At 39.3% G+C, this 23,374-nt stretch overlaps 1 protein-coding gene across 11 annotated transcripts in view; it reads right to left on the bottom strand.

Moving 5' to 3' along the window:
* FAM135A (family with sequence similarity 135 member A) overlaps positions 1 to 22,601 on the bottom strand; it is a 136,477-nt gene extending 113,876 nt beyond the window's left edge. For 8 of the 11 annotated variants that reach the window (XM_021089377.1, XM_021089417.1, XM_021089414.1 and 5 more), the window contains exons 1-4: positions 22,316 to 22,594; positions 20,718 to 20,806; positions 6,595 to 6,684; positions 5,745 to 5,860 (exon numbers count right to left, since the gene is read on the bottom strand). In XM_021089377.1, the coding sequence (XP_020945036.1) occupies positions 5,745 to 5,821 (77 nt within the window). In that variant the 5' untranslated portion in view covers positions 5,822 to 5,860; positions 6,595 to 6,684; positions 20,718 to 20,806; positions 22,316 to 22,594. Of the gene's footprint in view, positions 1 to 5,744; positions 5,861 to 6,594; positions 6,685 to 20,717; positions 20,807 to 22,315 lie in introns of all 11 variants that reach the window. The other 3 variants (XM_005659250.3, XM_013992626.2, XM_003121274.5) reach the window with 3 other exon arrangements.

The raw sequence follows: 23,374 nt of genomic DNA, 5'->3' as shown, positions 1-23,374 counted from the left end.
CTATTCAGTAAGACGCGTACTGATGTTATTTTTAAAACATCAAAGTATAATATTGCAGCGGACTACAAGCAGACCTTGTTTTATTAGACTTTACTGCACCTTGAAGATAATGTGTTTTTTACAAATTGAAGGTCTATGGCAATGCTGAGTGGAGCGAGTCTTTTGGCGCCATTTTCCCAATAGCACTTGCTCATTTTCTGTGTCACATTTTGGTAATTTTCAAAATATTTCAAACACTTCAATTGTTATTACATTTGCTATGGTCACCTCGTGGTGTGTGATCTTTGATGTTACTCTTGCAAAAAGACTGTGACTCACTCACATGGCTGATACAGTAGTTAGCATTTTCTAGCATTAAAGTATTTTTAAGGTATGCACATTTAACACACTACAGTACAGTGTAAACTTAACTTTTATATGCACTGGGCAACCAAAAATGTCATGTGACACTATTGTGACAATACTTGCTTTACTGCAGTGGTCTGGAGCTGAACTGGTATGCCTGTATTTCAATACTTAAATATTTAAGTTTCTCATTTCAGTCTCCTAAACAGTCATTTCATATATCAGAAAATAAATTGGAAAAGATTTTTTAATTTTATGACCTCATCACAGCATATGGAAGTTTCCCTGGCCACAGACTGAATCCGAACTGCAGCCAATGCCTAAGCCATAGCTATGGCAATGCTGGATCTGTTTAACCCACTGCTGGGTTTAACCGGCTGGGGTGGAACGGGTGCCTCCACAGTAACCTGATCCACTGCAGTCCAATTCTTAGCCCACTGTGCCACAGTGGGAACTCTGGAAAAGATGTTTTTTATTTCCTAACACTTAAATATAAATTTAGGTAAATTTATTTATCAGTTTATCTATCAAAGCTGACAGTTACGTAACATAACACTCCATGTTAACTGACTTATGCAAAGATAGTAAGGATTCAATAAGAAGCATATAAAAACATTGTAAATCACTACACTTCAATTAAAAAAAAAATAAGAGGAGTTCCTGTCGTGGCTCAGCAGAAAAGAATCTGACTAGTATCCATGAGGACATGGGTTTGATCCCTGGCCTTTTTCAGTGGGTTAAGGATCCAGCATTGCTGTGAGCTGTGGTGTAGGTCACAGATACGGCTTGGATCTGGCATTGCTGTGGCTGTGGTGTAGGCCATCAGGTACGGCTCCGATTTGACCTCTAACCTGGGAACCTCCATATGCCACAGGTGTGGCCCTAAGACAAAGACCAAAAAAAAAAAAAAAAGAAAAAAGAAACACAAAGAAAAGATTTAAAAGGTAGGAACTGATAAATCAATAGGAAAAAAGAATAAATTATATCCTTAGAAATATTCTTATAAATAAATGCCAAGCAATGTATCTAAAAGAAATGAACTTCTAATTATTAGATTACTGAAGATTCGTAAAATAGTAAAATTCTTCAAATGTCCTCAATGGATATGGAAACTAGACTGGAATAAAAGAAAATTAAATGGAGATACCTTAGAAATCTATACACAGAACTTCCATATGACCCCGCAATCCCACTCTTGGGCATCTATCCGGACAAAACTCTACTTAAAAGAGACACATGCACCCGCATGTTCATTGCAGCACTATTCACAATAGCCAGGACATGGAAACAACCCAAATGTCCATCAACAGATGATTGGATTCGGAAGACGTGGTATATATACACAATGGAATACTACTCAGCCATAAAAAAGAATGACATAATGCCATTTGCAGCAACATGGATGGAACTAGAGAAACTCATACTGAGTGAAATGAGTCAGAAAGACAAAGGCAAATACCATATGATATCACTTATAACTGGAATCTAATATCCAGCACAAATGAACATCTCCACAGAAAAGAAAATCATGGACTTGGAAAAAAGACTTGTGGCTGCCTGACAGGAGAGGGAGGGAGTGGGAGGGATCGGGTGCTTGGGGTTATCAGACACAGCTTAGAATAGATTTACAAGGAGATCCTGCTGAGTAGCATTGAGAACTATGTCTAGATACTCATACTGCAACAGAACAAAGGGTGGGGGAAAAAAATGTATACATGTAAGGATAACTTGATCCCCTTGCTGTACAGTGGGAAAAAATAAATAAATAAATTTAAAAAAAGAAAATTAAAGAAAGCAACAATTTTCCATACTATGTTTATGATGGCTGACAATGAAATGGAAGAAGAGTTCACACTTAGTCCCTATCACCAGTTCTTTTTTTTTTTTTTTTTCTTTTTAGGGCCACACCTGCTGCATTTGGAAGTTCCCAGGCTATGGGTTGAATGAGAGCTGCAGCTGGAGCCTATGGAGCCACAGCAATGCCAGATCCAAGCTGCATCTGTGACCTACACCATAGCTTGCAGCAATGCCAGATCCTTAACCCACTAAGCAAGGTCAGGGATCAAACCTGCATCCTCATGGATAATAGCTGGATTCTTAACCTGCTGAACCACCATGAGAACTCCAGTCCTTATCACCACTTCTATACCTCTAATTATTTATGAACTGTCTCCAAGTGGATATCTTAACTAAAACTCAGAATACTGAAATGAGCCAATCCTGAGTTCCAAGTAAATATCATTACTTATTTCAGTTTTACTGACACTGTCCAAGTCAGTGTGATTAAAACTTCAGTATTATCTTTTAAATTCCTTTATTAAAAATTCCAAATTTTCAAAAAGCAGAGTAGTGAATCCATATCCCACTGCCCATTTTCCCCAATTAAAAGATTTTGCATATTTGATTCATATGAATTCTTTTTCTTAGCTGAGCTATTTCAAAATAATCCTAGACATCATGCAAATTCACACCTCTATATACACATTTTTAATGCTTTTTATCTGTGTCATCCTCCACATGAAATTGGTCATTTAAATCCTACTCTTTATTCCCCAAAATGCCTGATAAAAATAACAAAAACCAAAAGATGTTAAAGTATGTGGTAGACTGACTTTTTAAATGTCCTCAATTTTTTCAGCCATCCCTGTATCCATGACTCTTGCAATGAGACTCTCATTGAGAAGTGGAGTGTAGCTCCCAACTCCTTAAGTCTGGGCTGGCCTTCAGCTTGGTTTGGGCAGTACCATGTTGCAGAAATGACAATGAGCCAGTTCCAAGCCTAGGTTTTAAAAGGCCTTCTTGCAGTTTCTTTCTTTGGACCCTGCTTCCTCCATGAAAATAAGTTGGAGGATGAGAAATGATAAAGCAGAGGTGAGCACACCCAGGTGAGGCCATTCTACACCAGCTAGCACCCTGTCAGCTGACTGAATTCACAAATAAGCCCAGCTAAGTAGCCTAGTCAGCATGGATCAGTAGAATCATTCTACTGATACACAGATTTGTGAACAAAACTAAATGTTTACTGCTGTGATGCTACTGAGGCTTTCTGTTTGTCATTAGCTGCATTATCCTGGCAATAAATAACTAATGCTGAAATTGTGGCACTGACTTTAAGACCAAAATAACAGTTAAAGTTATAGAGGCAAGAAAAATAATGAGGAAACTAGAAAAGACTTTTAAAAGTGCATGTTTTGTAGTGAGAAACTTTTGCTAAATAAGCTTTTGAACAATAACCTAGAAGAAGTTGGACATTGTACCTAGGAACTTTTGGACTTGAGCAAGCTAATTTCCACGCAGAATGTCACCTGGTAGTTCCTAGCCAAGTATAATAAGGTTCTGCAAAAAAGAGATGAGGTAAAGAAAGACCTGGTTGTACAAGCAGAATCTAGAGGAAAGAGAGAGGAACTAGGACTTCCTGGGTTGGAAAATAAAACTGCTTTTTACCACCAGTCTCCCTTAAGATTTTCAAAATAAAATGCTGCCATGGACAAAGATCTAATTAAGGGCATGGCTATAAATCCCTTTCTTAAGATCCCCAAAGGAGTTAAGGTGTGTTTAAGTAGACATTCTTATCTTGATATAAGGGCTCCTGGTAAGTTTAAGAGCAGAATCCCACAAGATTCTGATCCCCAAATAGTAGTGATTTATCTAGAGAGTAATCATGGCTCAAAAAACAACTGTAGGCATGGGTTTCAGCTCTTGGAATTGACTATATCAGATATATAGGATACCCATAAAGTTGTAAAATAACTTTTACTGCCAAAGAGCCACCAGCCCAGACCTGGCCTTGCCTTGCAACTTGATTAGCCATCAGAATGTAGTGAAGTAACAAATATGACAATCTAAGGAACCCTGCATCTTCTGCTATATTCCTTGGACTTCTGCCTCTACTATGAGAACAAGCCCAGGCTGTCGTACTGACAATGAGTGACCATGTGGAGCTGAGCAGAGCACAGCTGATTTTGCTTTATCAACAAGATGGCAACACCAAGACAAACAACAGCAGATAAATTCTCTGATCCTACCTACTCCTCTCAGTTATAGCCCTACCACTACCATTCCTAGCACAGAAATTCAGGTTTATATCTTGAGTTATGCAAGTGCCACTGCTCCCTGATCCTCTACTTCTCCTACATGACCATCCATCTAATATCATCGTGTTCTTTATCATGTCAGTAAGTGCTGATTGTAATAAGAGTGACAATTTCATCCTTACTTGGAAACCATCAATGTCTACCCAAATTCCTACTATCAACTCTTCTCCAGACATTAAAAGCCCCTCACAAACATATCCTTTCCTTTCTTTACTATCTTTTCTTCTGCAACTCTACTGGAAAATACCCAATCTCCTATTACTCTTTGAAATAATATGCTCATGTCTGTTTCTGAGGTGTGAGTCATGATACTCTTTCCTACTTACAAGGGTCTTTCACCTATCCTTTGCCTATCAATCTTACCCATACTTTGAGCCTATTGCTCAATAATGTCCTTCCTAACATACCAGTCCAGAAAGATTTCTTTCTGTTCTGATTCCTAGAGCACCTTCTAGATATAGCTTTAGAAGATTCATCATTTTATATTCTTGCTTAGCTATTCTATGCATATATACATTCTACTTTCCCCATACAATGTCAGCTTTTAAAAAGCAAAAATGGGGGGTGGCACAATGGGTTCAGCAGTGTCTCTGGAGCACTGGATATAGGTTCAATCCCCAGACTGGGTTAAAGGACCCAGCATTACCCCAGCTGGGGCATAGGTCACAGCTGCAGCTCAGATATGATCCCTGGCCTTGGAATTCCATATTCTGGGGTGGGGTGACATGGGAGGTGGCCAAAAAAGGCGGGGAAAAAGCAGAGGCCAGACCTTAATACATTTTCATTAAAGTCCTCTCAATGCTCAGTACAAATTCATAAACACATATTAAATATATCCCCCACTATCATTAAATCCATGTGACTAATTCTCAAATATTTATTTAGAAATAAAATTTCTCTGATAAAAAAACTACTTGAGGAGTTCCTGTCATGGCACAGCAGAAACGAATCTGACTAGAAACCATGGGGTTGCGGGTTTGATCCCTGGCCTTGCTCAGTGGGTTAAGGATCCGGCATTGCCGGGAGCTGTGGTGTAGGTCACAGACGTGGCTCAGATCCTGCAGGGATGTGGCTGTGGCATAGGCCAGCGGCTATAGCTCCAAATAGACCCCTAGCCTGGGAACCTCCACATGCCGCGGGTGTGGCCCTAAAAAGACAAAAAAAAAAAAAACCCAAAAAAACTACTTGAATATAGCTCATTATTTTCCTTATATATGCTGGAACAAAAGTATCCAATTAAATTTAAATGAAAACTGTACAATTTATCTTAAGCAAAATATATAATTTTCACATTAAAATACAAACCCTCTTTGAAATAAATCCACATTGTAGAACTTGTTTAGCTCCACGGAGAATTCTACCATTGCTTGAACTTCTGTCATTTTTAATTGATACTCAGAAGACAAATCTGGCAACAGCACCTTGGTTAAAGAAAAGGAAAAAAAACATATGAAGCACAACAACAAAAATGCCAACTTACAAAAACACTAATATTAAACATATTTCAGAGTATGCCACATAGGCAGGAAATAAAAATGAAACAAGGTAGTTCAGTGTTCCTAACTTAGCGTAACCCAAATGTATAGCACCAGAATCTGTACTTACTAAATATACTTACTAATGAAATACTAAATAGCATTCTCTACCAGCTATGCCTGTTGAATGCTTTTTCTAAGATTTGCTTGCCTTCATTACAACTATGTGATAATAAATAATACAGAAAATCTCTAAAAGTAACTGTTGACTTTATCTATAATACATAAAATAGTATTGGGAGACCCTGGAATTAAGGGCAGATCTGTTTACTATCCTGTGTAATAGAGATCAAGGAGGCATAAGTGAGGCAGGCTTATCACCCATCATAAAATATTTGGGTTCCTTCAATTCAGGGTTCCTCTCCTGTAACACAACCTGCTCTTCCTCAGGCTGCCTCATACTCTAGCTACTACTAACGCTGTGCATTATAAACCATCCTTTTCTCTGAGCCAGAAGTCTCACCTCTTCTGCCCATATCCATGACACAGACTAACTTGTTATATTGAAAGTGTTATAAACTCTCAGACCCTTCACAATTCTTAAACTAGTTCTTCATAGAAATTTGGCAAATATATTGATCTATTATGAATTAAATACAAAAGAAATGCCATATTCTTACCTCTGCTGATCAAAACTTCATTTTAATATTATTAAATAACCAATGTTGTACTTCCAGTCAGTGATACTTGCTAAAAAAATATTGTTCCCCCTATGAGAAAGAAAAAATAACATCTTAAACAAAAAAAGCAGTCATAGAAAGTCCATTTTAAGGAAACCTATACTTCAAGAGTTACTTAATTCTTTTATCTAAAAGATCTGTATCCTCCAAAGGCTTAGAGATAAGTTTTGGTGATTTGTTTTCATTTACAGTTTCACAAATCAACATTTACCATTACATCTTTGTGATGATTCACTTGCATGCACTTCAAAATACAATAATAAACACAGGAGTCCTTTTTTTTTTTTTTTTTTTTTTTTTGCTTTTTAGGGCTGCGCCTGCGGCACATGTAGGTTCCCAGGCTAGGTGTTGAATAGGAGCTACAGACGCCGGCCTATACCACAGCCACAGCCACGCCAGATCTGAACCACATCTTCGACCTACACCACAGCTCACAGCTCCTTTAACCCACTTTACTGAGCATGGCCAGGGATCGAACCTGCATCCTCATGGGTCTTAGTAAGATTCATTAACCACTGAGCCATGCCAGGAACTCCAACACAGGAATACTTTCTTAGTTCAGTAGTTTAGAAACAATCTTCACGAATACCCAGAACAATATAAGCTTATTAATTTGTAAGATGTAAAAGCTTTTTAAAATATGTAACTTCCTCGATAGAGTGATTTCTGAAACTTCACACACACACTCATATACACAGATATATATACACACACGCATATATAGATATATGAAATGTGTGTGTGTACGTGTGTATACACAAACATATGCTATGAGCTATTTAAAATATTCTGACAAAAAAGGTTACATGGACATGCTCTGGATAGTTTTTCTTCCACACTTCAAATACTTACAGCTTAAGTTAAAAATTTTTGCCCTTGATATAATTATTTTAGGTACCAAAAATATTAGAATAAAGATCACATTCACTCGGGAGTTCCCTTCGTGGCTCAGCAGTTAATGAACCTGACTAGATCTGTGAGGGTGCATGTTCGATTTCTGGCCTTGCTCAGTGGGTTAAGGATCTGGTGTTGCCATGAGCTGTGGAGTACGTCACAGATGTGGCTTGGATCCTGAGTTGCTGTGGCTGTGGATGTGGCCAGCTGTGGATTGGACCCGTAGCCTGGGAACTCCCATATGGTGCAGGTGCACGGCCCTAAAAAGCAAAAAAAAAAAAAAAATCACATTCACTCTTCACAGATTTTTTTTCCTTCTTACCATCATACAGATGTTGAATTTACCACCTTCCATAATTAATATTTTAAACTTTAATAATCATATCAAAAGATTTTACAGTAAGTAATTTTAAGGAGATCAAAACCTTTATATAAGATATTCCCCATTGCACAGAAATAGCCTCTTCTCTAAGACAGCTTCTCCACATTTATTAGAATACATCTATTCTTGTGTGCCGGGTTTAGATTATGTTCTAGTTCTGTTCATCAAGTTTGGTTAAGTTTCTGTGCCTTAACTTACTCAGACATAAAGCAGATACTCATTCATCCAAACGTTTACTGAACACTTACTATAAGCTAGGAAGAGCAATAAGTCAAGGTATAGCTAAGTTGCTGATATTTCAAAGAGCTCAAGCTAGGAAGAGCAATAAGTCAAGGTATAGCTGAGCTGCTGATATTTCAAAGAGCTCACCAGCCACCAGGAAGAGATAAATACATGTAAGTACAGCACAATGGCTAAAACACAGGCTTAGGATTTGATGCCCAGATCCAACATTTTAGTAGTTATCCCTCTCGTGTCTTTATTTCCTTTATGGAACACAGATAGCATCCCTAGCACCTAAATAACTAGGCCTGTTATCTGGGGAAGAAATAAGCATTTTTCTCATTTAAGCCATTTAAATTTTTGGATCCCTATTACAGCAGCCTTTTTCTTAACACAGAAATTAATATCAGAATTAGAATACTTCCATATCAAAATCCTAAAATACCTGGCTCTGCCTTAGTATTTGGGTAGCAGGCAACAGGGAAACAAATACTACCAGAATAATGGTGACCCTTGTTATATAGGAGCAAAACATTTGATAAACTGTTGCCTATAATAACTTACAGAACTAGGTACCCACAAAAAGCACAGAACTTTAGGGAAAATAGATGAAAAGAACAACATTCATGTGTGTCAGTAGTTCTCTGATGCATTTACTCTGGCAAGAACTGGCCAGTTTGCAAGCAAAGATGGAAAGAAACAGGAAATAGAAATGTTAGTCCCTGCAGTCAACTACTTCAATATTTGCATTATCAGGAGATAAGATATGAGTACTTTTCTCAAAGGACTCCTATTAAGACTTCTTTATTTTAAAAAAACCTTTTCATTAAAATACAGTTGATTTACAATCTTGTATTAGTTTCAGTTGCACAGTAAAGTGATTCAGTTATACATATGTATTCTTTCTCAGATTCTTTTCTATTATAGGTTATTACAAGATACTGAATATATTTCCCTGTGCTATGCTATATACAGTAAGGTCCCTGGTGTTTATTTTATATATAGTGCCTAGGAGTGGAATCGCTGGATTATATGATAGTTCTATTTTTAGTTTTTTAAGGAACCTCCATACTGTTCCCCGCAATGGTTGTATCAATTTACATTTTCATCATCAGTGTAGAAGTGTCCCCTTTCTTCACGCCCTCTCCAGCATTTATTATTTTTGATGATGACCATTCTGACAAGTGTGAGGTGATAGCTCATTCTAGTTTTGATTTGTATTTTTCTAATATTTAGTGATGTGGAGCATCTCTTCATGTGCCTGTCGGTTATCTGTCTGTCTTCTTTGGAGAAATGTCTATTTAAGTCTTCTGCCCATTTTTTGATTAGGTTGCTTGTTTTTCTGTTGTTGAGTTGTGTGAGCTGTTTGTATACTTTGAAGATTAATCCCTTGTCAGTCACATAGTTTAGAAATACTGTTTTCTCATTCTGTTGGTTGTCTTTTTGTTTTGTTTATGGTTTCCCTTGTTATACAAAAGCTTTTAAGTTTAATTAGGTCTTATTTGTTTATTTTTGTTTTTATTTCCATTACTTTAGGAGGTAGATCCAAAAAGATATTGCTGTGATTTATGTCATTGAGTGTTCTGCTTATGTTTTCCTCTAGGAGTTTTATAGTATCTAGTTTTAGATTTAGGTATTTAATCTATTTTATTTCTGTGTGGTGTTAAAGAATGTTCTAATTTCATTCTTTTACATGTAGCTGTTCAGTTTTCCTAGTACCACTTACTAAAAAGACTGCCTTTCCCCCACTGTGTATTCTTGCCTCCTTTGTTGTAAAAAAAGTGCTCATGGGTGTGGGGGTTTATTTCTGGGCTTTTTGTCCAGTTCCATTGATCTATGTGTCTATTTCTGTGCTAGTAACACACTGTTTTGATTACTGTAACTTTGTAGTATAGTCTGAAGACAGGGAGCATGATTCCTCCAGCTCTGCTCTTGTCTCAGGACTGTTTTGGCTATTTGGGGTCTTTTGTGTTTCCATACAAATCTTAAATTTTTTTGTTCTAGAAAACCCAAATATGCTACCAGAAAACTACTAGAACTCATCACTGAATTCAGTAAAGTTGTAGCATACAAAATTAGCACACAGAAATCCCATGCATTCCTATACACTAACAACGAAAGAATAGAAAGAGAAATTAAGGAAACAATCCCATTTACCATCTCACCAAAAAGAATAAAATACCTAGGAATAAACCTACCTAAGGAGGTAAAAAAAGCCCTGTACTCTGAAAACTCTTAAGATGGGGTTGAAAGAAACCGAAGCCAATACAAACAAATGGAAAGATATACCTCATTCTTGGACTAGAAGAATCAATGTCAAAATGACTACACTACCCAAGACAATCTACAGCTTCAATGAAACTTCTATCAAATTATCAATGGAATTTTCCACATAACTTTTAAGACTTCTTGATGAAAGGAAGGAAGGCAGCCCTGTGACTAAGATTACCTTAGGGTACTGCCAACCCATCAGAACCTGCTGTTTTTACTTTAAGACAGTGGCCATTAAAATGAGAGAAAGTGGTGGAAGATTGCATTGAGGGCAATAAATAAGGCAGGCTTAAGAACTACACCAGGGGAGTTCCCGCTGTAATGCAGTGGGTTAAAAATCTGACTGCAGCAGCTTGGGTCACTGCAGAGGCTTGGGTTCAATCCCCAGTCCAGTGTTGGGAACTTCCATATGCCACAGATGTGGCCATTAAGTAAACAAACAAACTACACCAGAAAAGAGTTTTGCTATTGTCACTGGCACACAGAACTGAACGGAGACAAATATAAAAGAATCCTACTATACTTCTAAGAGAAATGAATTTGACTATATAACCTGCAGGATGGCAAGCCTGTAGTAAGAGGGAGCTGACTATGAAAACTACATATCCCTCAAAGTGGAAAAACATTCAATACCAACTCCAGACGTGATCAGAGAGGTTAATTTGAGGAAGAAACACCCAGAGAGCAAAGACAGGGGTCATAGAACATAAACACATGCATTCTCACCAGAAAGCAGAACTAAGCATGTTAGTTGCAACTCCACTGCCAAGGCAAAGGACCCTTAACCATTCCTTCCTAGTATTACTCTCAACCAGAGACCACCATGTATCTTTCACTGTTTGCTTGTCCAAATGGAAAATTTTATTACTCTTTTCTTGTTTCTGATCTACTACTCCAAGTTGGGTGTATGTGCAAGAATTGAGGGAGAAACAAATAACTGTTTTGTCTATAGGTCAGTGGACTTGTGGATCTGACGGAAAGTACTAATCTCTCAACTGGATTATTGCAACAAGAGAATGGCACTTTGGGGAAGGGAGCCGGAGTGTTTTCAACAAGTAGGATGAAGGATACACATGGATATCTAGGTAGCCAAATAGGAAGACTGTGGCAGACTACTCATCATTTCTGTTTTCTTCTTCCTTGCCAAACAGTCATCTAGCCTAAGACTATACTTCCCAACTACCTTCTAGCAAGCGTGGCCAAGTGATCCTCTGCGTGGATTGTAAACTGAAGCAATATATGCAATGTCTGCCTCATTTGTTTAAAAGGAAATTCTTTGCCCTAGACTTCACTGATTCTCTTTTTTACAGGCTGGAATATCTTCTTAATAGTGACCCAGGAGTTCCCGTCGTGGCGCAGTAGGGAGTTCCCGTCGTGGCACAGTGGTTAACGAATCCGACTAGGAACCATGAGGTTGCGGGTTCGGTCCCTGCCCTTGCTCAGTGGGTTAACGATCCGGCGTTGCCGTGAGCTGTGGTGTAGGTTGCAGACGTGGCTCGGATCCCATGTTGTTGTGGCTCTGGCATAGGCCAGCGGCTACAGCTCCGATTAGACCCCTAGCTGGGAACCTCCATATGCCGCAGAAGCGGCCCAAAGAAATAGCAAAAAGACCAAAAAAAAAAAAAAAAAAATAGTGACCTAGTATTGACCAGACACAAAACCTTCAAGAATGATAAAGCAAAAAGATGGAAAGATTCTGAATTCTGGAATGGTTTCACAGAGCACAGATGATGAATTTATCTAGACTGCTCAGATGTTTATGTCTTATAACTTTGTTACAGCAACTGCACCTAACCTATACTCTAGATAATATATCCCCCCTTTAAGGCTAATTTCAAAGCAACAACCAGATGATCCTTTATATTATATATCATATTAATTATAATTTCATATTATATGTTATGGTCATGTAATACACAATGTTATATAATAGTAATACATATTAGAAAATAATTCAAATCATCTCTCTCTTGTCTGCTCCAAACCCTCAACGGCTTCACACCATGTTCAGCAGTACTGCTTGCAATGGCCTATATGACTACCTAATAGAATATGTATCTTCCAAAGCTTCTCTGACTTCATCTCCTACCAGTTTGCCTACTCCAAATCACACCGTTTCCTTGCTATTCCTCAAACAAGCCAGATTCCTGCTTTAGGGTATTTGCACCGCTTCCACAAAATACTCTTCTCTCCCCAAAATCCACATAACTCACTCCTTTCCTTCCTTCTAGTCTCAGTTCAGATGTTAACTTCTCAAATAGGCTAAAATAGTAACTCTACTCTCCTGACACACCCTATCTCCTTCTTCCTTATTTTTTTCTCAGTACTAATCTCCATCTAAGAAACTAAAGATTTTACTTATTAGTCTTTCTTATTTCTCCCAGTAAGATGTAAACTTCATGAAGGCAGGAAATTCTAACTACTCTATTCACTGCTGTGTCCCCATTGCCTGATACACAGCAGACACTTAATTTAAGATATAAGGATCACTTAATAAATTAAGTATTCCATAAATATTAACTATTATTATTTTTCTCCTATTTAAATCCTACAGACTTGAAGAAAGGAATTATTATACTGATATGCTGAAAACAGACATGCATGAATAAACTTTTAGGATAAAATTCCTTTACCAGTATAAGTCCAAGGTCTGTTAGCAATTTCCTTTTCTTTTCCTCTCATATCCTGCTGTGCTTTTTGTTCTTTGTTGCTGCCTAACTCTCCTCAATTTCATCCCTTTTCACTGATTATTCCCTAATAAAAACATACATATATAGACATACACAGAATACTACTAATAAATCTACTTTTCATTCTCCCCTAAAAAACAAAAAAATATTTTTATTTTTATATCTTGGTAGAAGAAAAAATTCAAAGGTCAAAAGACTAAAGGAAAAGGAGAGCAGGCAAAAGAGAAAGGAAAGAAAAATTCAGAGGACTTTCGGAGTCAAAGGGAATCAGTCTGATCCTCTTCTCACAAACTGGTCTTTTCCAGCATAGGGAGCAACTGCTACTCAGCTCCAGACAATCCTTGCTGGGCCAGAATGATCAGAGGCTTCTAAATATTCAAGTAGAAATTGAAAATTTTTTTCCCTAAAAGTGAAATCTCCTAAATTTTAGATGCTGCCAAATAATTTAAAAACAAATACAGGAGGAATTCCCGTCGTGGCTCAGTGGTTAATGAATCCAACTAGTATCCATGAGGATGCGGGTTCGATCCCTGGCCTTGCTCACTTGGTTAAGAATCCAGCATTGCTGTGAATTGTGGTGTAGGTCACAGATGCAGCTCGGATCCCAAGTTGCTGTGGCTCTGGCGTAGGCTACAGCTCCAGTTAGACCCCTAGCCTGGGAACCTCCATATGCTGCAGGTGCAGCTCTGAAGGACCCAAAAAAAACCCCAAACTAACAAAAAAACAAATACAGGAGTTCCTGTTGTGGCACAGTGGAAATGAATCCAACTAGTAGCCATGAGGTTGTAGGTTCGATCCCTGGCCTCACTCAGTGGGTTAACGATCTGGCATTGCCGTGAGGTGTGGTGTAGGTCTCAGACATGGCTCGGATCCTGCGTTGCCATGGCTGTGGCGTAGGCTGGCAGCTGTAGCTCCAAATGGACCCCTAGCCTGGGAACCTCCATATGCTGTGGGTGTGGCCCTAAAAAGCAAAAAAAAAAAAAAAAAAAAAAAAAAAACAAAAAGCAAAAAAAACTCGTGTAGTTAAAATCCAATTCATCTACACAGCAAATTCTTCAAAGCTTGCAATCTCTGACTTACACAGATTCTCATGCTACTCAGTGCATCAGGCAAAGGCTCTTTCATGAAACAGGGAAATCCTGGCTTGCCCTCTCTTAAGAATGAAAGAAGCTGGAGAAAGGACTTCTTTCCTTTTATCTAGGAACTCTGCACCACAGAATCTGTTGAGTTTCATGGCCCTCTTGCACAGTTTGTTAGAGAGCTCAGATGTGTCACTTTCACCCAAGCCTCTGAAGCTATGGGACCCTGACTTACCTGAGATTGTTCATTCATTCTGTTCTCCTAGCCCTGGCAAAGTAGCCTAAACAGAACAATTTGAGAGGTCTGTTCAAGAAGAGCTCCTGCCTGGGCCATTTCTTAGTTCTTAAGAAAGAACTTAGCTGAGTAAAGTACAAACCTCAATCCAAAGACATCACAGGGAACCTCCCTCAAACAGGAACTGCTTCTCATACTAAATGAGAAACTTACACCGGAAGGGTTCTCAGATGTAAGGAGGGATTTCTCTGATAATCCAAACTGACAAGGAGAACAATCTGACAACCCCTTGTAAATATCTCAGGAAAAGTCAGCCAACTCTCAAAGAAACAAAGTTCCTATTAATCTGAAAGACACTTTTTTTTTTTTTTTTTTTTTTTTGCTTTTTAGGGCCACACCCGCAACATATGAAGCTCCCAGGGTAGGGGTTGAATTGGAGCTATGGCTGCCAGTCTACACCACAGCCACAGCAAGCAGGATCCAAGCTGAGTGTGACCTACACCACAGCTCATGGCAATGCCGGATCCTTAACCCACTGAGTGAGGCCGGGGATCAAACCCGAATCATCATGGATCCTAGTCGGGTTCATTAACTGCTGAGCCTTGAAGGGAACTCCCTGAAAGACACCCTCGGTCCTCGATAGCTGTTCTGTCCCACATGGTGGCCACTAGCTACACGTGGCTATTGAACCATCAAAAAGGCGACTAGTGTGACTGAGAACTGAATTTTTAACTTTTAATCCATTTACATTTACTTCCAAACACTGAAGCAGTGCAAATATTAAACATAACCTTATTGTTTGGAGAGGACTGTATTTTGCTTTAACTATTAAGAATGTAGTATACTAATTGGAATATGCTGTAAATGTAAAGTACACACTTAGAAAAGACTTGGTACAAAAAAAGAATGTAAATATCTCAATAATTTTTTATATTGATCACATCTTGAAATAATATTTTGGATATGTTTGATAAAATAAAATATACTACAAAATTAATTTTATCAGTTTATTTTTTAAAATGTAACTCCTAGAAAACGTTTATTTACACTTATCTCACGTATTTCTACTGGACATCAGAGTCTCGGAATGACAAGCCATATCCTTAACTGCTTGAGTGCATAGTAACTGCCCCAGAAAAAGCACTGGGTGATGAACACTGGGCCTAGCTTCTCATGCTAGAGGGATGCTCATTCTCATCAGATGAGCTAAGACTCCAATATCCACAAAAGGGAGTCCAGGTGTGGACATCTGAAAAAATGTGTGAGATGCTCCTGCACCACCCACAGAGATCCTAAACAATAGCTAACCATTCTGATCTCAGTCTGAATTTTTGAGTGTTTCAGAAACCTAAAAGAGAACACAGAAATAATCTAAAACTAAAAGGCACAGTTCAGAGATCCCTTAAAATAGACTGGAGACCACAGGGGATGTCCAGATCTTCTTGGAGAAATCAAAGACTAACAGCCTTGACTCTTGAACTATGGACCCAAAACAGATGTCCTGACAATGTTCTTTCTCCTAAAGGTAAAGAGGTTGAACAAACTGGAGATTCTAGACACTCTGTCAACCCAAGAAAGGGACCACTTCTAACAATCATGGAGCCAACAGTTTCAGCTTCTGAATTCTATTCCTAAATTAGCAACCATGGGACAAATGGGTTCAGAGCTGTAATACTACCAAATAATGATGCCCAATTGTATGCAGAAGTGAGGTACTAAAGATACCACGAAAGGCAAAAATCAGCTACAGACTGACTTACTCTTTGAAAGGCTCCATGTTGGCAATCAACAAATGACTTCTCAATGAGTAAAACACATTCACTTTTTCTTCTAGCTTTAGGAAAAAATTCACTGTTTCTTCAGATGAACACTAGATAATGTAGTAAAATTGCATTTAGGGGCCATAGTGTACAAAAATATACACAACTTTAAATGTTCACTCAATGTAGTGAGATGCTCACATTATGACAGACACACAGGAACAGATACCAAATGAAGGAACATCAAATTCAAGCCCAACTAGATGAGGGGCTCATTGTATGACAGATATCTGGGGAATCAGACTGACATCGGGGATCTGGGACTAAGGGAGGGAAGGGCATCTAACATGTACAGTTAAATTTAAGTATGTTAAACAGGAATATCATGGGAACAAAGGAATCCTCCAATCTAGAAGGAGGTTAACTGAATTCATTTAATACTAGGTTAGTCAATTTGGGGTCCATTTTCTTGGGCCTTTTTCCAAGGAACGAGCATGAAGTTCCAAACAGGGGCACCCCTATAAACCTTCAGAATGCTATCCTCATAACCTTGTGAATAATAAAAGATTAGGGAGATGAGTCTCTTGGGAAAGATGCCACCTTACCTAAGTATTACTCACTTGGGGCATAGCAGAACTCCAGTCCACAAGGGTCAGGTCCATAAGTCTGAGCTAATCGTGACCAAGTCACACCATACAGCGATAAACTGAGAACAATCAGCCCATGATGTCTGTCTTAGTCTGGTACCTCCAACCCTGCTGGTATAATTCTGGCCTCCTAAGTTGGTTAAGTCTGTGTTGGCTGGTTCAGTCTAAATATCTGACCTATGGTTTTATTTCTTGATTTTCATCCAGTTCCTTTTTGGAATGGCTGAGGCCTTGACACCCTGCCCAGTTTTGTAAGGTCCTTCTTTCAGGAGCTAAACATGCCAAATCACTGGATATATCCTACTCTAAAACAGCCAAGCCACCTGGCACTCTCCTGACTCTGAAGATCACCACCACTGAGATGGCTTTTAACCTTCTTTATTATGCCTTCACAATTATTTACACACACAACACCCTTTCATCAGTAGCATCTGTCATTTCAAAAAGTGATTCACAATGAAGACGAGATAATAGAATCACTAGAGTAGAGGGGACGCACAAAGTAAGGGAAATCACTGGTTGAGAACCTCTTGCTGCAACTCACCACTCATCAGAATGAACTCCTGAGGGCCAGCCATATACCATACTACACAAATTATAGGAATAGTTAAGAAGAGAATAGAGTACTAAGTTCTTCTCTTCTGGGAAGAGAGTAAAAGGGAGTTCTTTCAAAAGAAACGTAAGTGAAATAACTTGGTAGACAAACTATATTTTGAAAATCTATATGCTGTCCTGTTGATACCAAATATAGACCAAATAGCAATATCAAATACAAACCAAATATAGACAATCGAAACTTTCTGGAACACTTATTATTATACCTGTAGCTTAATGTTACTTCATCTACTTCTCATAAGAATCTGAAAGAGCTATTATTACTCCATTTTACAGGTAAAGAAACTAAGGAGTAAAAAGTTTACATAACTTACCCAAGGTCACACAGTTAAAAAACAATGGAAAAAGGAAAAAAACCTCAAATGTGTCTAACTTCATGGCCTATACTTAAATTTGTATAATTCTAAAGTCCACACTTTAACTATTAGAGAAAATAGATCGTAATACTCATCAGGCCATGAAATAAATATGCCCCTACTAAAAGAAAAGCTGAAATCAGAGTGCAATATTAATGAAAAATTCATTTGATAAATTAACTTTATTCAATTTTCCATGTAACTAACATTATTCCCTAATCATGAAATCTTAAAATTCCTCACATCCACAAATACAAACTCTGAAATTTAAAGGCATTGTTACCTTCTAATTTCTTTAAAATATGGTTTTAAACAGTTGTAGTCTAATAAAAGGGAAATACCTTATTACTCATCTTAGAACTGGAACTTAGATTAAGAAGTACTCTCTGAACATTGGTAATTTTGGATAACTGCATTAAAATGACAGCAAATCCATAGAAAAATAATTTTAAAACATAATTAGAAAGAATGTTAATAACTTCTAAGAGTATTTCAATGGTTGACTTACTACATGAATGAAGTAAAGAAATCCAGAAAGAACTTTTATTGCTCATTATACGACACTTAGTAAAAAAAAAATAATAATTTTTTGGTGGGCTGAACCTGCAGCATATGTAAGTTCCTGGGTCAGGGATCATATCTGAGCCACAGCTGTGACCTATGCCACAGATGCATAAGTCTGTGCCATAGCGGGAGCTCCAGTAAAAGCTTCTTCTGATATTTCATGGAAAATAGGATTTAATTAATTAAAAGTACTTCATATAAACTTTTCAGTTGTATATGCCACAAAACAAATATGCTAGTAACATAATACAGAATGTCTTCTAATGTGTCATGTTAAATACCTTAAAAACCCTGGAATAGTCCAAAGTGCCAAAAACTAGTTTCTCTTTTTAACATAAGAAGAAATTTAGAAAGAACCACAGTCATTATCTATTACCCAATTCAGGGATCTGTCCACTATCCCTGAAAATATTTCACCTTACTAGTTATCTCAACGAAGAACAAAGCTCAGAACCAAAACAGAAAGTATAATCCTCTCTCTGAAAAATATTCAAAGAAACAATGTTTTCTTCACAGCTTATGCTTTCTTGCTTTCTTTAATATACCACGAATTTTGGTAACAGACAGACCTGAATTCTAATTCAGGCTCCCTAAGTCTCAGTTTTCTCACATGGAAATATTTGTAATTCCTGGGTCAAAAAAAAACTTGAAACTTTTATATTTCTATTAAGAAAAAAATGGCTCTTTTTTAAATTTAGTACATCATTGATAACCAAGTATGCAGCTGTTTAAAAAGGGCAATCTTTAAAAATAAAATGGTAAAACCCACTATGAAGTTGTTTCAATCTATTCTGAAAAATCTAGACCTGCCTAACAATTTCTGCTTTCCTAAGCATCCCATTAGGAATGCTCTCTTCTGTTATCACTCTGCTTCTTATTCATATTCATTTTTATCCTTCTTCCTGACAACTCAAGAAAAAAAAAAAAAAAAAAACACAATACTACTCACTTCAGATCTATATGCTCCCACTTCCATCCATTTATTTAAATATACATGTGAGCATATCACAAAACTCATTTTGCCTAAAAAAAAAAAGGGATTCTAAGCATTTCCTTAATTCTTAGAATCAAAGCAAAGGAAATCCTTGCCCTTTCCATCCCCTAAAGAATCCTCCACTCTCAAGGGTCTATATCTACAGCAAATAAAGATAAAAATATAAGACAACAGAAATTTATGGAAGTAACCAAAGACTGTGTAACTCTCATATTTTCAGTGTCAAATTCTGGCAAACATACTGAATGCTGCAGTGTCTGTTTCACTATGTGAACATTAATCTAAGCTACTACATAGTTCACGCACACCCTACTAAACTTTTCAAAGTCTGAAATTAAAAAAGTCTAAATTGCAGTGATCTGGAATTTAAACATTCAATTACATTCTCACAACAGTCTCAGAGAGATTAAAATTAAGTGTTTATATGGTAATTTTTGTCTGTGGCGGCCTTAAGCATGTTTAAATGATTAGGGCTTACTTTGCTTTTGAAAGATTAGTGGTAGCCACCTTTTTACCCACATATAATACATATAATAGGTATATGTATTATGTATACATAAATTATGTGTTTAATGTCTCTACATATAATAGGTAGAGATATCTGAGGTACAGAGGTTAAGTGACTTCTACAAACTGATGTCATGAGTTATAATAGTTTAGATTTTCTGACTTACAGTCCTGTGCCTGCTGTCTACCATGAGTCTTTATTTTAATTTCTAAGAGCACAAAATCGATTTACTATAAATACCCACAAGAATATTTTCACGTTTACTTTTAATGAATAGTTACCAAGAAACAGAAAGACTTGCCTTTGAAATATGGGAAGGCTTCCTTCAGAAGCAGCAGTTATCTCTATTTGCATTGGAAAAATCTTTTTCTTTTTCTTTTTTTTTTTTTTTTGCCTTTTAGAGCCACACCCTCAGCACATGAGGTTCCCAGGCTAGGGGTCAAATGGGAGCTGTAGCTGCTGGCCTACACCACAGCAACATCAGATCCAAGCCTTGTCTGTGACCTACACCACAGCTCACAGCAACGCAGGATCCATAACCCACTAAGCAAGGCCAGGGATTGAACCTGTGTCCTCATGGATGCTAGTCAGATTCGTTAACTGCTGAGCCACAACCAGAACTCTGGAAAAATCATTTTTTAAAAATCTTAAAAGCTGAGGAGTTCATCACCTCCTATCATATGTGATAACTGCGAGTTCTTCCAAAAGAAGTGTGGTTTCATGACATCAGATCCTAAACAGTGTCTTCTGCTTTTACCTTTACTATGACTTCAAGTAAGGAACTACACTTTTATTGTCTTGGTGCTTCCCTTCTGTACAACAGAAACAGAAAAGTTTAATTCCTACCTGACATAGACAATGTAAGGAAGAATTTACTGTTTGTGGACTGCTTTGAGATTCCAGAATGAAGTGCATAATCCAGTTGATCTTCGACCCTGGAAAAAAGGCAAACTTCACTGAGAGTAAATGCTTCAGCAAATGCCGTTAAAATAAGATACTACGACATTATTTACATGGAGAGTTTTTTGGTAAGCCAAATCTTGATCACAATGAAATGGAGGAAAAAACCCTCCACAACTGTTTGGAAAGTCTTTTTTTCCCAATTCAAAAACTGAATATTTCTGTCCTCACATATTTCTCCTTTAGTAGGCACACTAATTCTTTAAGTCAGTAAAAACTGCATGCATTTATTACAGAGAACAGAGACCATCAAGAAAATGATGCAATCAATTGCAAAAGCAATTGTATAAAATCTCAAATTGTTAAATTTCATTTAAGACTAGTTCTTGGACAACCATATTCCTAGAGGACAATAAAATCTCCAAAATTTAACCTTATGTTTGGAGGTCAGCCTTTATGATTTCATCAAGTATATCCCAAAGTTGCTTCCGTTGACATGTCAGGTAAACATAATTCTTAAAAATTAAAGCTTTGATCACTAAGGGTAACAGGTTATTGCTACTGTCACTCTTTTGATGATACGTCTAGTCAGTGAAAAAAGAAAATGAAGAGACTATTAAACTGGAAACTGAACTAGGTATACTGAGTAGATACCTAGTTTAGGTAGAAAGTAAAAGACACTAGTACTTTTCAGAGATTTACCAAAAAGTAAAACGTACTGGAGTTAAGAGGCTCGACCCATGCAAAAGGAAAACAACAACAGTTTTAGAGAGAAAAAAGGTCAAGATTAGAGAGTAGAAATGGATCAGGATGGAAAAAGACGGAAGGCCACCAGAAGTAAAGCGATGACGGAGGGTACCAAGAGAGGTAAGGATTCAAGGAGTGAGGGGGACACAGAATGAACTCTAGCGCAGAGCGATGCTAAAGCAAAGCGCACAGTCAGTAACTAACATCCAAGAACGAAGATGAAGTCCGGAAAGGAAAAAATGAGAAGAGCCCAGGAAGAAATTACAGAGGTGGCAGAGTAAGAAGCCCGGTCGGTGAGGGGAGGAGCGTGGAAAAGGAGCCCACCTAGAGATGCGCCGTGAGAGAGAAGAAATCCAGGGGAGCAAAAAACACCCTGCCTCCCACGGAGGGACCACTGGGGATGAAGGAGCGGAACCACGGACGCGGGCCAAGCGTGAGGATAGGGCAAAGCGCGCGCAGCAAGCGAAGCTTAGGGAGCAGGAGTGAGGGCCGGGAGCAGGGGCGCAGGGGGTCGGCAACAGGGGCGCGGGGGCAGAGGGCAAGGGCTCGGGCCGCGGGGGTGCTGGGGGGCAGGGGGAAAGCAGCTGCTCCGCACAGGGAGAGCGCTCCACACCGCCGTCCCCACCGACCTTCAGCGGCCCGGCGCTCGGCGCCGGCTCCCACCCGGAGCGGCCGCGTGAGGGCCAGAACGGCCGGCGAAGACCGGGCGCAGGAGGCCGCTTCCTACTGGGCCCGCGGGAAGAAGACTGGGGGTCGTGGGATCGGGAGCCGGGGACGCGAGGGCGTCAGGGACTCACCTCTCGCCTGGTTCGGCCTCCTCTACCGCCCGGCGGACAGAGGAGCCCGTGGTCTCGCTGGAAGAAGGCGGCCCCGCCCGGGTCAGCACCATCCCGCCGCGGGCCCCTCACATCGCCATCGCAGCCACCGCAACCGCCACCGCGGAGGAGCCGGCTCGTCACCGCCAGCCGACAATCGGGCCAAGGCGGCCAGCGAGCATGCGCAGTCACCCAGTTCGGCAGCCGGGCCAGCGGCGCTACCTGCGAGCCACAGGTCCCCGCGCGCGGCCCCGCCCCCCCCAGCCTCCCCTCGCCTCCCTCTCGCCCGTGCCCTCCCCTCTCCAAGCTAGGCCCCGCCCCTCCGGGCCTGCGCCCCGCCCCCCGCTCTCCCCGAGCTCCAGCTGAGATTTCCAGAGCTCTATCTGCCCTGTTCGGCCCCCGGCTCCCAAGTTCCCGCGAGAACGGGAAGTTTGCGTCAATAAACAGCGCGAAGCGCCCAGAAGGGCTGGGCTCCGAGTGTGTGGAGCCTGACCGGGTTCCGCTCCAGGCTCAGGAACCGGGGAAGAAATGCTGAGAGTTCAGCTGTGTTTCTCACCTCCAGCCTGCGATCCGGGATAAAGAGCCTGGCTCCTGCGCTGCTCAGTTTGCAGGAGGAAGGGAAAGAGCAGCTATCGTTTGGGACTCGGTTGCTGCGTCCTTGGAGAGGTGTGGGTGTTGCTATGGTTACTCTTTGGCTATAGCTGCCCTAAAGGGCTGGAGGGCGAAGTGACTCTAGCTCTAGAATTCCGTTAACGGGGCCCATGAAGGATAATCCTTTAGTGATCTACTTCACTCATCCCAATTTCTGAACCCTTTGTGGTGCCCAAAGCTCAGTATGTTACAAAAGCAAAGTTAATGAAAAGAAGAAGGAAGTTGCGGCTGTGGCGTGTGTTTTACAACTGAGGAGGGTGAATACTGTTGAGGGTTGTACAACAATATGAATGTACTTAATGGCACTGAAGTGCACTTTTAAAAGTGGTTAAAAAACGTAAATTTTATGTCATGTATAGTTTACCGCAATAAACTATTGTGGAAGAAAAA

The sequence above is a fragment of the Sus scrofa genome, chromosome 1, assembly GCF_000003025.6.
Source record: "Sus scrofa isolate TJ Tabasco breed Duroc chromosome 1, Sscrofa11.1, whole genome shotgun sequence".
NCBI lineage: Eukaryota > Metazoa > Chordata > Mammalia > Artiodactyla > Suidae > Sus > Sus scrofa.
This window is presented reverse-complemented; position numbering and strand designations above follow the sequence as displayed.